Source organism: Manduca sexta, chromosome 14 (genome assembly GCF_014839805.1).
Source record: "Manduca sexta isolate Smith_Timp_Sample1 chromosome 14, JHU_Msex_v1.0, whole genome shotgun sequence".
In the NCBI taxonomy this organism is placed as follows: domain Eukaryota; kingdom Metazoa; phylum Arthropoda; class Insecta; order Lepidoptera; family Sphingidae; genus Manduca; species Manduca sexta.
In genome coordinates, this window is record NC_051128.1 from 9,943,950 (window position 1) to 9,960,044 (window position 16,095).

Below are 16,095 nucleotides of genomic sequence, written 5' to 3' on the forward strand. Positions count from 1 at the left end.
CTACAAAAATATATCATAAAACAAAGTCCCCCGCTGCATCGGTGTGCCCGAACGTGTTAAACTCAAAAACTACCCAACGTATTAGGATAACATTTGGTATGGAGACAGTTTGAGACCCTGGGAAGAACATAGGCTCCCGGGAAAATATATAGCGTGACTTTTATAACGGAAAACTTTAGCCCGAAAAACTTTATAACGCGGGCGGAGGCGCGGGCAAAAGCTAGTACTATATAATATAGGATTTCGATTAGATTTTATGCTGCGGTATCTATCAGGTATGCCTTAATGACGTCATAACATTCCCTCGACCTTAAATGTTACATTATAAAGCCGCCTTTTAAAATATATAATTTATAAATAAGGCATAGTCGATATAGGAGCATTTGCAACTGAGAACATACGTTAGAAAGGGCCTAAGTAGTTCCAAGACGTGTCGGTTCGTTTTCTACGCCCTTACGCCCTTAAATCACCTCTATACGGTCTAAAGTTAGCCTCACGCATGTCTACCTACAACCAACAGCTTATACACTATCATAAATATGAATTTATTTGAAGTGCTTTGAATCGATTACTGTTAAGTGCTGCTGATATGCATAAATAAAGCAGCTGATAGCGAAATTAACTTCAAGTTTCAATCGTAAATGTTATTGCCGCAAACAATACTTATTTTGTGGTATTATTGGCATATCAATACAAACATGCAGTTTATTATCATTAGGTGTATCGATTTCCAATTCCAATATAACGTCTTGTCTGATAACTTTCCACGTCATTAAATATTTTTTAGATATACTCCAAACGTTCTACTTTAAAGACTTTATTCTAATAATCGAAATATGCAAAAGCGCGAAAATTCTTAAATATCTCAGTATCATGCGCGGATTTCCTAGGACAAATTCATAATTTTTTTTAATACAATATTTTTTTCTTTGAAATCATCTAAATTATTAAGAAAAACATCATGACATCCAATTAAAAATATCAAACAAAGAAACATGACAAAAGTATTCTATATTATTTTTGCTGAATGTATTCTTCGTTACAAATTGGATCCAATTATTATATAACAATAATAAGAGATGGTAACTTTTTTTTTCTAAGGCAAGGCAGGTAAATGGCACGCCTATTATACTGGCTTCTGAATATTTCATTTGCGGCCTGAACGCTGACTTGAATAGCTGATGGAAGCGTAGCGCCCGACTTCGATAAAGGAAACCTTTTTGCGACTAAAAGTGATTCCTAGCTGGCTAAAAAAGGTGGCTTTGTGGCTGATGAAAACTCCAGCTAAAAGCGAATACTTTCCAAGAAAATTGGTAAGGTTGTCCACATAAATTATCCTTATTTACATTAAATACGTAGGTACGCAAACGGATGAAATTTCCCAAACCTGTGAATATAGATTTTACTCGACGTAAGCGGCAATTCCCCGAATTAATTTTCTTTTATAAATTAAAATTGCTTAATTTAAATATGCATAATATTTCAAAGGAAACGGCCGCCATTCATTCCTAAATATAGTACAATAAGAAATTTCATGCCAACGAGAAGTTCTTAGTAATAAAGTAAAACCAGAAGGACTTACAAACGCTTATTAAATTGTCCCGTGCTGCAGCAAGGGTAGGGGCGCCCACGTCACGCCCACCTTATGCCTAATACACCCACGCGATGCCACCCCGCCTTGTACAATACTTTCGACAAAGATTGAATAGGAAATAAATAACTCTACCTTTTAAATGCTATCAAGCAGCTGATGTAATGTGTCAATATTTCAAATATCAATAATCGCTTCTTTTTCAACCAACGTTGACGCTTATTTCATAAAAGAATTTCGTTTTATTCTCTGTTCCAAATAATTTTCATAATTTGGAGCATTGGAAACTATGTACTATCTTATTGTACTAAGCCTTCGTTCTAATTCTATTAATGAACATTACAAAAAATGTATGCAATGTTAATGCCTCGCAGGCGTAGTTGTATCGCGTGCGCGGTACGATGTCGTTCTTAGGTCCCGGGTTCGAATCCTATGTTGGTCAAAGGGATATTGGGTATATCTGCTCAGCATCAGCCCTGAATCTGTAATTTCCACATAATGTACCGATAAACTCGCCCCCAATCACACCATAAGACGGAACATACTGGCAATAAGTGGGTGTTCTAGTTGCACCTACACCTTCGAGGATAAAGGCGTGATATGGTGTTGTATGTAACATAAATATATACATTAAAATATATTTGTAAGCCATATAGTAGTGAGTAGTAACAAAAAGCTTATTTTACTTGCTAACATACAAATAAGGTATTTCCAACGTCTTTATATTTAAAAGCAGTCTACCAAACACCAACAAATTTTTTTACTATTCACAAAGGATATTGACAAAGTTCGGGTAGCAATCTCATCTCACAAACGCTTCCTCATCTTAATAATTTTGTGGGTCAGGAACAAAAATACGTGTAGTAAATAGTTGATCCCTGTTCGGTATTCATAGAGTGGCGCATTGCGTTGTTCGTATCCCGATAAATCAGGCCCAAGGTCGAGATAAGCTGACGTCCCGAGGGCATTCCTTTCACGGCCACCGGGGAGCGTTCAGCGTAAGGAGATTACCGCAGATGTCTAAATTAACTTGAACTGACGTCGTTGGATTTATCTCTAATTAGAACATTTTGCCCTATATTTTAAAACCCGAATGATTAGTGAATTTGTACTAGGGACCGGGTAATTACAGCATGTTCAAGTTACTTAAACAATGGGTTCACTGCTCTGATATACCAAGTCCTCATAATACAAATTAAGCAACAGTTCAAGACATAAAAGGAAACGGGTAATTAACCGTAAATAAAGTAAAATTGATATGGGCTAATTTAACTATAAATTACTCATATCCAATTCAATCTTGTGAAATTCTACAGTCATTCAAACCACAAATCGCGAGTTTCAACAATGAATCACTGGACGCAGTTTCGTAGAAAAGCGACACAGTGAAAACTAATTATTATTTCACATGAATATAAAATCACCGTGATAAAAATAATTCACTGGTCACAACGCAATAACAATCCAATAAATGACTGTCCTATATAAAATATAAAATCGAATTATTAAATAAAAAACACAACAAACTGCGCAAACGCAAATGTTGGTATCAATTGATAAGTAACTACGTCACGTCTTGACAAATCATAATATTATGATAAATTGCCTTCATACATTTAAATAACGTGTCGAATATTAGGCTCGCTTTATTCGTTCAATGTCAAGAGTAGCAGAGGGCCGAGGAGGCCTTGGCCTCAAGTGCGTAGGGGTTGTTACGCACGCGATGACGTCATAACTCTCAACCTTCCTCCATGGTCATGCGCCCTTGGCTCATAGACAACGACGCGCCACCCGACAACAAAGAATCACCGCGACGCTATCCCTTGTTTTAGTGTACTGAGAGATTTCATAAATTAAATGTTTTTGTATCTAACTACAAAATTAGATGGTTGCTACATTTACTACCGAATTGTGTCAACGATAGATTAAGATATACCCATTGCTTTACAATGAAAGAACAAGATGCAGGGCACCGAGCATTCCACCGCGTTACATTTTGGGTAATGTCCAGAGACCACCGCACCGGCCCGATGTGGATCAGCAGACACATTTGCAGAGGTGTTCTATTATTATTCATCAACTTATTCGGCGATCGCGAGTAGTACTGAACTTGTGATGTGGGCTAATATAATTTTATTTTTATATAACTAGCCGCTTCCTGAGTTTATATCTCAATTGGTTCGCATACTTCAGATTTCTTTCCATGGGTGCTTCCAGGAGGTCGTAAAGTAGATATATTTGGATTTCTGATATAAAAAATGCCATTGCGTTTACCTAATGACTCGGGAGACATGTTTAATTTAAACTCATAAAATATTACACCATCATGTATTCATTTATTTTCCATTAGTAATTGTAATATATCTCGAAACCATTAAAAAATCATTTTATCATAAGAATTTTGTTATCTTCGGCTGCTCTGAGTGCAAAGACCCTTCGAAGGATGTCAACGAATGCCAAACAAATAAAGTTGTTATAAAGGCAGTAAAATAATCCTATAATGTAATATTCTATATTCTATGGCCGATAAATACTTCTATCGCAATTCTTTCAAACAATGACATTACAGCGGTTGCGATGCAATTAACATAACGAGACATAAGAATGTTATAAATGAAGCATTAGACGGAATATTTACGGGAACGCGCACATTTAAAATAAGTATTTTATACGCGTGATTCATTGTTTATAGAGTAATTTTCACCGAATATCACATTAGTAACAATTTAAAAGCTCGTTTATCGCACAACTACCCTTGCGATGAGCCTGCTTACTTTCATTAACTGTCTCAAAGATCCTGGAAACATTATTTAAAAAAACTTTTGTTTTTTTTTTTGTTGCGTTATACATTTTCAACCGTGCTGGCTGAACGGGCTACGAGGGGCTAATACCTCAGTAAATAACACGATATATGTAACTAATTTACATACGTTCGATTGTTGATCGGTGAGCTAAGAAAATAAAAATGTAGACATTCGGTTTTCCTCCGTGACTCATATTGTACAATATAATTATTATCATGGCAATTCAAGATTATAAACTACGAAGGATAATTTTCGTTATTACCTATAATATCACAGGCATCTTACGCATAATACGCATTGAAATAATCCCTATTATAGCACATTTCCCCCATAAGCTTTTTGATAATAGTCAGTACATTACAAACAAAATTAACTCAAATCAATAAAAAGATACTATCACAGATCGCAATCAAAACAACGGGAATATCATAATGAGTCATTTTTAATTACGCATCTTTAGGTTATTTATACGAATTGTAGTAAAGACGTCATGAAGAAAACAAAACATTTTGCGGAGTAAACGCAGCCGCCCATTAAAGTTAATCTAAGAACACATTTGCGTAAACACACAAATGGAAACACTTATAAAATAAGCCTATAATTTTTAATCTAATCGCATTCGTTGATTTCCAAAGCGTTAAATTAAGGTGTAAACAGCCGTAATTTGCATTAAGTTTCAAACAAAACACTTTAATACATTTATAACTTCAATTATCAGAACGGAAAATTTCAGTATTGGAGTGTTATAAGAAAGAACGCGTTACACCAAGCTACTTGTTTTTCAACATGAACGAAAATAATTTATCTTTATGTAATTGGATATTTACCACATTTATGTAAAAATTGCGCCATCGCTGTGACTCTCGCAGATATCTTTTAAAAGTATATAATTATCGTTTCGTGTTCGTCACACATACGAACATAAATATTGAAAAGAAATATACCTCGTCGTCATCGTATTTTGTCAATATTCTCGTGAATTATTACCAAAACATATCTCGCATTACAACAAGTTGTAAACATAAAGTAACAACGCAATATTATTCTCCTTAAAATATTTCCTCAAACCAATCTGTGACACAAAGAGGACTGTTTTAGATTAATTTAACATGACTCATGAACCTATATCTGTATCAAATGTTTAATCTTTGTTTGAAGGCTCGTCGCGATGTCAATGGAAAGGGGTTGAGTACAATCAAGGGTCGGTACGGCACGAGACGTGTTGATATCGATCTGGCCGGCTTGTTTCTAGTGCCCGCCATCTATTATGTAGATACTACATAGACGAGCCGTCGAACTTTGACTTTCTTTTGGCATGTGTCGAAGATTTTCTGATGTCGAACGACAGTTGGCTTCATTCCAAAGAATCGTAATAAATAGCGTTCGCCGGCGCCAGGTTGACGTTATAATAGTAAGCGATCAAGACGGAAATAGAGCATTTTGCCGTAAATTCGCACGCTTGTCATCGTAAATAAAAATACAGCTTCATATATAAAATTTGGGGAAGCCACATGCCACACCCGTGACGCACACGTGTCCCCTACCTCACGTTGTTGAAATTCTCAAGGAAACATTGCTCGTAATTATCTAACCTACATTCCTCACTGACAATTAAATGCGACAGAACAAATGTATAAGTTAAGGTCGTATTTTAATTTAAAACGAGAAAATGGTGATATGAATAATGGGTTAATAACGTTTTATAAGGACGCTTAACAACAAACGAGGGGATTAATAAGTGCTGAAATACAATAACAAGATTCGCACAACTTAGTAACAACTAGAAATAAAATAGCAATTTGAATATGATGCACTTACATCACTACAAGACATAAAATCTTCAGAACAACCAGACTGCACATTACACATAACAATAAATATTGCCTGCGTCACGTCCCGAGAGAATCTCTTCAATGCATGGGTAATTTTTTATATCATTAATAGTAAAACATTGTTCCGTATGATATAAAAGCGATATTGCCGCGATAAAACATGATGAGAAAGCCGTCAAACTTGTAATATGTTCTAGCAATCGAGCTTCGTGTTCAGGCAATGTCTAACAACATTTTACACCAGTTGGAGCCTATTTGGACAATACTGATATTCGACACGTAAAGTTATTTTATACATAAATTGTATAAGCGAGACAACATTTATGAATGAAGCACCAAAACGACGCCAAGAAATAAGAATTCTTGGCTAAATCAATTGGAACTATATTTGTTACGAGAAATAACTAAAATAATACATTATTATTTTTTCATAGTTAAGTACTATAAATTGCATTGTTTTTTACTTACAGCTAAATACTTATAATTTGACTTTTATTGCGGCAGCTCAAGATACAAGCGTAGCTTAGTTTGAGTGCCACTAGCAAATATTGTAAGTAAATAATAATACTGTAAATAAATAAAAAATAAATAAATAAAATTAGAGAAGTTGAAGGAAATCAGAAAATTTATAAACGGAATATCTCATATAGAACGTAACAACTTGCTTACTTATTAAGAGTTGGAGCGAGTAAAAGCGTACACTCAAAGACCCATGTCTTTGAATAAGCAGACTCGCTCTAAGTCATTAAACGTAAGTACAGGTAAAAAAAATTGAGCACGTGGTTATCTGTTGTTTCCTAGAGCTAACGAATCTAAGATTAATGATTTTTTACAGCCCTATCATGGACATACATATGTATTATTATAATTTGCCATTTGAATATCATCATTAGATAATATCTATTTAAATTTAACCAACGACGAAATTAAGTGCCTTTTGTCTGCCAAAATAATAAAACATGTTAAATTAAATCGAAACTCGCCTTCAACAACGAAAAAGCAAACAAACCAAACAATCATGTTTTTTCTAAAAATATACCTACACAGACGAACAATGAGTGAAAAATATCACCATGTATCCAACTAACACAATAGAACAGTAAAATATGACCTTAACGACGTAGAATGCCGTAACTACTAAACATTACATAGGGTCGTAATACTGCGCAAATAATCTTCGCGATTAAAATAGAAACTAATAGTTCAAGTGCATACACAATACAAATGCATTGTTATTTTTACGCATAAAACGTAGTGATAATTCGAGCGAGCAGTAAGGCTTAAAATATGCTTAGTATAAGTGACCACATGCGCAGCACAGCGCAGCTCTACGAGAAAATGCAACAAAGTTTTTTATTGACTGCCTCGGTGGCGTAGTTGTATTGCACGTCCGGTACAATAGCGCTCTGAGGTCCTGGGTTCGAATCCCGGGTCGGGCAAAGTGATATTTGGGTTTTTCTGTTCAGTATCAGCCCGGAGTCTGGATTTTGTGCCCGATATGGCGATAGGCTCGCCCCCTATCACTTCATGGGACGGAACATAGTTGGCGAAAAGTGGGTGCCCTAGTTGCGCCTCTGCATACCCCTTCGGGGATAAAATACGTAATGTTATGTATGTATGTAAGTTTTTTATTATTATATCTTCAGAACGATACGTCTACAAAGTGGTAATAAAATAATTTAGAACAAAACATCATTTTATTTCAAGTCAAAAGATTACTCCCTTTACAATAAAAAAAACTCAACATTTCACTCTTGTTATAAATGCGAGAATTTGGGAGATGTTTAGATTCGATATGAAAGCAAACACCGCTGAAAGGTTTCAGACAAATTTGGCATACAGATGGATCATGATTAATGTCTTGGGTTAACATAATATGGGTTGGTTTTTGCCGTAATAAATACAAATTGAAACTCTTATTCCAGTAATAGTCTTTCATGTAAGCGGATCCGCAAACAATACTTCGTAAATTATAAATCTTAGTTCACCCACGTGTCAACATACGCTTATGGTTAACGTGTCGTGTTTCAAATACGAAGAAATCCAATAGACGCTACTGAACCCCAAATCATCACATGTGTACCAGGAATAGACTAGTATAGGATTACAAAATAATACACATCATTAATCAGATATATCAAATAACCTTCCCGTCAAGTCTGTAGTTAGTAACCCTCTATTGACAGCTAGGGTTAGCTAGCGACTTCGCCCGCGTTAATACTTTTAGATGTAAAATATAATAATGGATGCCCTCACAATAGTGCTCTAACTGACAATTAAAATTTCATAAAACATACTACGCCGTTCTAGAGAATAAATTAAGACAAACACATAAAAAACTGATAATAAAAAATCTCTTGTGTTTTTAACTACACAAATAAGCGTACCAAAATTATGAGACTTCATAATCATGCCAAATTTCATTAATTAGCATTAATTATGATTTTGAACAGTACTAAGTATAAAAAAAATAAAAAAAAATCCGAAATTTATTTCGATTCAGCATTTAATTCCGCCTAGATCAGTATGTAAAACAAGGAAAGCAATAAAAATGTCCTCGCTCCTTAGCATATGACAAGAATCAAAGTATGTAGAGACTACACGGATGTCACTTCACGTTCTATGTAGGAAAATTACTTAGTTTCGGTTCGCAACACCCCGACTTTGATAATGAATGCGGTGACTTCATCCACTGCAACTATTATTAGGTCGGATTTAAAATAAAAATACATTCCTTTGTTTTTTCGTTATCATTTATATGAGGATATTGATTACGACATAAACTTTAATGGATATAATGATATAATGCAACGACATTATACCTTAAAAGTGATAAAAGAAAGTCGCTAGACACCAAGATAAAGGCATTATCTAGAATCTTGTACATGCACGTGGCGAGAGACAATATTTTCAAACAATGTCGCGAAATAGTAGCGCTACACTGGAGAAACGATATCGGTCAACCGTATGCTGCACGATGTACTACTACGATAACAATATCACCGATGACAATACCAACACAATACAGGTGCATTGTTTTGTAAATAAACTGAGATATCGATATATTGACTAACTCGATACAATGAATAGAAACAAATATACAACGGAATGATTGGGAAAATTTATTACTCGGAACTTTGTATCGTGTTGAACAATATGTGGACGTGACTACGTAACATGCGGTGATAATGGAATAAAATAATAATAAATTACAATTTATATTGTGTTCAAGCAATATTACAAGTTATACAACTAATAGAACGCGAATGAAACCACATACCAAATGTAAAAAAGTTAAACGCAATTCAGTTCGTTTGAAATTAAAATATTAACATAGTCCATTTTACATACACAAAATAAGGATAAACGGACATCGACCTGGTAAAAACGGCTCTTACACGTGTTTTATTAAAATAACTTTTTATTAGATACTACACTCCTTCGCAATGTACATTAAATAAAGAGAAATTTAAAAACATGCTAATATAAAATATCCATTCACAAATTCGGAATAGACATTTAATGAACCCATTTAAATATGTAACAAATATAAATATATGGACACAGAGGGTAATAAAACTAATAAATGCATGCGTCTCCAGGAAATTAACGATATGTACAAGAGAAGATGGAGAGTGGCCAAGTAGGGCAACTTTCGGACGGTCGCTTACACACTGACAAAAACGATCTTTGATACTGTACACGGATAGTATATTTAGAAAAACCGCCTAGTTTAGTAACCGTTAGTAACAATGTTATGCAAAATATATGCGTTGGTGAGGTTAAAGTCCGAAATACTGGTTGTTGTTTGTTTGTTTCTTGACATGTAAAAATATCTGAATATCTCCGTCTACTTCGGTTTAAAGATGATAAATTGCATGTATTTTTAGTAAGAAACCTTTGTAACACTAAGCTTACTTAAAACTAATGTTGTTATGGTCCACGTTGAATATTATTAGACGTTCACGTAACATTCTTAAAATATATTTTTATAATGAAGATCCCGATATTGATTAATGGATTACAATATAATCTTATCCAATTGTGATATACATCATTATTAATAATGATATCAAAAAATCCATTCATCAAATTATGATAATTTTGACGTGCACATGCAATATGCCATGGAACGTTACCTAAAATATCAATAAGAATAATTACATAATCACTAAATCACGTAATAGAAACAATGACTTACATAATGGATTTACAAAGGAGCATCGTTACAATCAACTAGGTGTTTTTATAAACGAAGCAACAGTTATGGCATTCGTCTTCACGGATGACGAGTGAGGCAAGCGAGCGAATTAACTGGCTGTCTAGTGAAACGCCGGCGAGCCGTTACGGAAAATCACCAAGATTCTAAACATGTTTCGTAATGCCTAATACTAGTACAATGTATAGGCGAGTTAAATATTGCTGAGACCCGACTGGATAAAACCAGTTGAAAACAAAAACCAATGACGCCAGGAAGAACACCACAAATCCAGTAGCAAAATAAAACTAGCCACGAACATAATATTATGATAACTGTCGTGTACTTCTGTTTGATTATAATTAAAGAAAAATATTGTATTTAAGTTATATTTTTTATAAGTTTATTAGACATTTTCGTCATTTAATAAGAAAGCGCGATCAAAGATTTAAAACGATCTTGGTGACGTCATTGGGAATTACGATGTACGCGAAAGAATACGCACCTACTACAAGAATTGCTGCCTCAATTTTTTACTATTTTCATTGCTGATTTCAAAAATGAGCTTCTTTTTTTTAAGTTATGCCATTACGCATAAGGTAATTGTTAAAATCGATCATTGTAAAATACCCTAATTATTCTTTCCAATACAATCTATCACTGTTACAGCTAGTCGCTGCGATCTTAGTAACCTGAATAATTTTCTCGATACAGGTAGTCACGGCTGGTTTCCTTACAACTGTAAACAATAGGTCGACCGTCGGCCGTCACGGCATTGATCCGAGCCTTCCCAGTCAGCTTGACGCCTGCCACCGCTAACTAGCGGTCACTAGACACGCTATGTATTAAAACAACTACTATCAAATCGTCTATACTTATTGACCAATCATGTATGAATGATACGATACTAATTCCAAATATCAATCACAATAGCGGAATGAATGTTCGAGAAATATTTAAAAAAATATACGAGGCACGTATTTCGTATTTCGATAACCAGGTCAATGAAAAAGACAGTGAAAATAAAACTTAGGAAATAGAGCTGCATAAATGATGGAGCTCAAATTCAGAATGACGTGAAAAGATTTTTGAATCGAAATCATAAAAGCACTCGTTTATTATAGTCAGGCCATTCCTTACAATAATAAGAATAAAGTTTTCATATTCCGTTTGAGTTATTATAGTAAATTAGTTGTGTCAAAACAACATTTAATTAAATATACAACAGCAGAGCTTGTGAAGTATAAATATTTGGAATAGAGCGTAAGTAGTACGCCACATTATCTGGACTAAGCTGAGGTTATTTACGAGTTACGACCGATCTAATAATCCGCTTTTTTATATATTTTTTTAATAACAAACAAAAATGTAAACAGGTGATAAAAATATTACAACAGGTTGAATATATCGTTTGATTAATCGTTAATAAGTATTTTATTGCCTTCTGTATCACAAGTACTTAGTCAAGTAGTACAGTAACATTAGGTAAAATTTCCCGACCTCACAACTACCACTACAACTACTGTAATTTGGATCAGCATTTGCACGCATTTTATGAAACCGAATGGTGAAGCTCGACGAGTAACAGTAACATTAGGTAGTGAACAATTGTTAACTTACGACCACCTGAAATGTTCGCATCTTTTGACGATATTCTCATCAAAGCACACTTCACAATGCACGTATTCAAATGGCACGGTACAATCAAACATGGCGTAGTGTTTAACATGATGGCAAGGTCGCGCCTCTCCAACGTCCACCCGACCACTGATCCACGTTGCATCTCAGTCTAAAGTTAAACGTTGAACAAACACTTAATCAACGATTCGATGTCATATGACCAATTTTATTAGCTGCCGTTGTATCACGAGTTCACGAGATGGGAAGCGGTCAGAGTATTGCTATTACTTAACCTTACAAACAAATTGCATTTTCATAGCCTCCGTCAAGTGTATGACAGCAAACTTTTCAAGATAAATTAGATGCTTTGAAAGGTATTACAAGTTTAGGGGGTACATCGGTGTGTCTGTGTATCCGTATGTCTATCTGTGCCATTGTCGCTCCCAAACGAATGGATCAGTTTTGATAGTTTTTTTTCGTTATAAGCTAATGTGATCTGGATGGTTCTTAACTACAATTTAAGAAGATTAAATACTTTTAAAAATCATCAGTTCATTTTCTACTTTCATAGTTCTGATTGATTTGAATTTTAGTGTATTAGTACTTCGGTTGTATTTCCAAATTATTGCAACTTTGAGCTGCTGCTGTAATATCAAATCTGCGGGATGCCCAACTTCTCAGTAACTTACAGCAAATATAACATGTTTAGGCTTATAAAAATCATCTCAATGATTAGACTTTGCATAGATGATGATCGAGACCCATGGTGAAGAAAATAGTATTTTTACATAAACATTGGTAAATTAAATAAAAAATATAATTGTTCCAAATATTAAAACTTACAGGCGTAATTTTTCATAACCGCATAAATTATATAATTCACTGCAACTTTATTTTTCCTGTATAAAGGGTGCACTATCCACAACCTACTTAAACCCTATCATTTATTCGAACTGTAATAAAAATAACAAATACAATGTAATATTTTACATTGTTTTACACATCAGGGTGTTACCCTCCGAGCTTCGTTTAACATCAGCTACCGCACCCCATTCTTTAACACAAACTAACCGCATTGGGCTACCATGAAAATAATATAAAATATAGTTAATGGCCAATATTACAAAGTAAATAGCAGACTTTATAATATACCTTTTTAATACCAATTATCCGTGATTTTCCTTAGACTTGTCCTTGAGCCTATCAACGATAAAACTAAGGAAAACTATTTTATGATAAACGCAATTGGCAAGTATAGGCAAACGATAAAACATATTGCATATAATAATAATCTACATTCTTCAAACGTTTTTTGAAAAGCGACGTAACTACTGTGGGGGTTCCCCCGACTAATTTTGTATTGTCGGTATTTTCCACAATACGAGACAGTGTTTTATTGACTCCGATAGTATTAAAATACCATAATACATTTGTTCTAACATTGCCGGTATAAAATTAGGCCGGCTCTCAGCTAGTTATATAATAACTATTTTCTACTTGTTAGTAACTTTATAGATATTATAATGTACTATCGTCTTTGAAATCTAAATCCTCATCCCCTATAGAAACTCTCAATTCCGTTTGTCAATAAAAAAATAACAATAATTATTTAGTAATAAATAATTATCATTGATTTACATTATTTATATCAGAAACAATTAAACAAAAACCGGACAAGTGGGTTGGCCTCACGCACTGACGGTTCCATAAGTTATAGGCGAGGTACTTATCTCAGTATATGTAGGTATAAATTTCAACTTGACAAACTAAACTTTACGGTTCGATCTCTAGTAAATAACAAGTTTGTTATTGTAAATTCCCCTTTTTGTTATTAAAGTACATATTTACGGTTTTCTTATTTTTTTCCTTTATACGTATTACCCTAAAAATAGAAATTGTTATTTTATTACGCAAACCTTATTCGCCGAATCATTCAAAATATTATCAATTGACTTATCTATCATATCCGATAAAATCTTCATTAGTTTTAAAAGTAACCGACACGTAAGTCGACAATTTAATCCACACTTGGTATTTAAATTGAATTATAAGTCATAAAAATATATTTTTTACTAGAAAGAACCAATTGTTACGTAAACAACTGCGCAGTAAGTTTAACATAGGGACGCAAAATCACTAATGAATAATTGCCCTACGGACTTGCTTTATCATCACACAATACAAAGTTGATGCAATGTAATAATATGTAAACACTGCTAACAATACTCCTTCGTAGCGTAAAACTGTTTAATTAGAATTTGTAAATGAGCCGTTTCGCTTTGTGTCTGAAAACCCAGACAGAAGTAAAAACTAGCAGAAGGGCAAATGTGTTTTTTCCTTTAGAGACAGCACCATCCTTACTTTACTGATAAAGAAAATTTTATGTACAAATTGCCCTTGTCTGATTTCGGATTACTTATTACGGTACATACATTACTGATTCTACCACCTAAATGGTTTGATAATATACAGTAAAAAGCGATTAGACTTTATAGCGAGGTTGTATATCCAGATAATAATCCATACAAAGTGAGGTTTTATATAAACAAAAGAATGACACCAACATCAGATAGCACACCATCACAATATATTTACTGAATACGATTATTACGTTGGCAACTATAAATAGACTGTAAAAATAAATAATTCATTATTTATAGACGACAAACACTAACCGCCATCACTATTTTAATAAATTAATACAATGGATTACAAAAGCAACTTGATCCGAGCGTTGTTTGTTTGTGTTTAAAATAAATTCATTTGTGTTAAGCAAAAATAAATCTTATTTAACGGATGTGTTTTGCAAAATTTCCACATTAGCGTTATATTAAAATGACATTTAAATGGAATACTCATTTAAAAACACAATGTAGACAAATCATATAGAAATAATCATCGTACATCGACCTATTGTTTGTCAGAAATGCATTTAGTGCAACATTTATCATGAGCACACAAGACATTTGCTTTACAACCAAACAGGATTACATTGACAGTGCCAAGCAATTACCTAGACATTAAGAAACTACATGTAAACAATCATTTTAAGGTCACAATTGAGTTTACAATGTTTTTGGGATATTAGTAATCGATGGGAGTGCAGTAACTAAGTGCACTTGTAAAACTGATTCAAGTCAAAGAGAGAATTAGCTTACCATTGATTATATGAAAGTAAATTCTATAGAATTAGACACGCATATCATCTCAGAGAGCATCGGTCGTCGATTCCGATAATCAACCAAATACCATCAATAAATTCATTGGGTGTCTCACACAATTCCAGTGGATAGTTAAAATAAATTTCTCAAAAAACACTTCAATTCTCAAACAATTTTGAATTCTGGCACGAGAATGCACATACACTATTCTAAGAATCTAGAATAAATTATCAGCACTAACGAAGCACTCTAAAATCTAGCCGAGCTCCGGTGTCAAGGACGTCAGTAATTGCAGATTTTATTTCATAATTACTAAAAAAGATATAATATAGTTTGGATAAAATAAGTATGTAGAATCAAAACAAATCTTTGTGAAAACGCTACAAGAGAACATTAAAACCCGTGACCTATGCGCTTTTAATAGGCACTATTAAATTTTTAATATGAATTACTAAAAGAAAAAGCCATGTGTCTTAATATACGAGTAGTCCATTGTCTGCGAAATTAATTATTCGAGTTCCAAGAAAGCGATGTCCATGTATCTCATATGATACAAAGCAATTGTCCAGTGATGAGATAAATGAAGACAAACGATGATTACTCGCCATTGATGACGTAACAAGGATCCCGACTATTTCCGCGAAACTACTTTTCCTCCACGACCAAGGTCAGTGTCGACGAAGTAGACAAAAAGACGAATTAACAGGAACTCGATTTTTAATAGGAAAAGCATTGATCTTCGTTGATTTTAATCAAGTGTGCGCACTTAAATTAAATGCAAGTCTGTTTTCAAGTTTAATTTCTTGCACTTGGCATATGACTTCGAATGACAATCAGAGGAAGTGCTACGCATGACAATGATATATTTTACCCGCTATATGATTCACTG

The 16,095-nt window shown here is 33.9% G+C and overlaps 1 protein-coding gene across 3 annotated transcripts in view; it reads right to left on the reverse strand.

Moving 5' to 3' along the window:
• Positions 1-16,095, reverse strand: part of LOC115439882 (inositol hexakisphosphate kinase 2) — a 55,105-nt gene that overhangs the window by 28,832 nt on the left and 10,178 nt on the right. Inside the window, exon 1 of one of the 3 annotated variants that reach the window (XM_030163927.2) lies at positions 12,046-12,193. The exons of 1 other annotated variant lie outside the window; for it this stretch is intronic. In XM_030163927.2, the coding sequence (XP_030019787.2) occupies positions 12,046-12,154 (109 nt within the window). In that variant the 5' untranslated portion in view covers positions 12,155-12,193. Of the gene's footprint in view, positions 1-12,045; positions 12,194-16,095 lie in introns of those variants that run through there. One more of the 3 variants, XM_030163928.2, reaches the window with a different exon arrangement.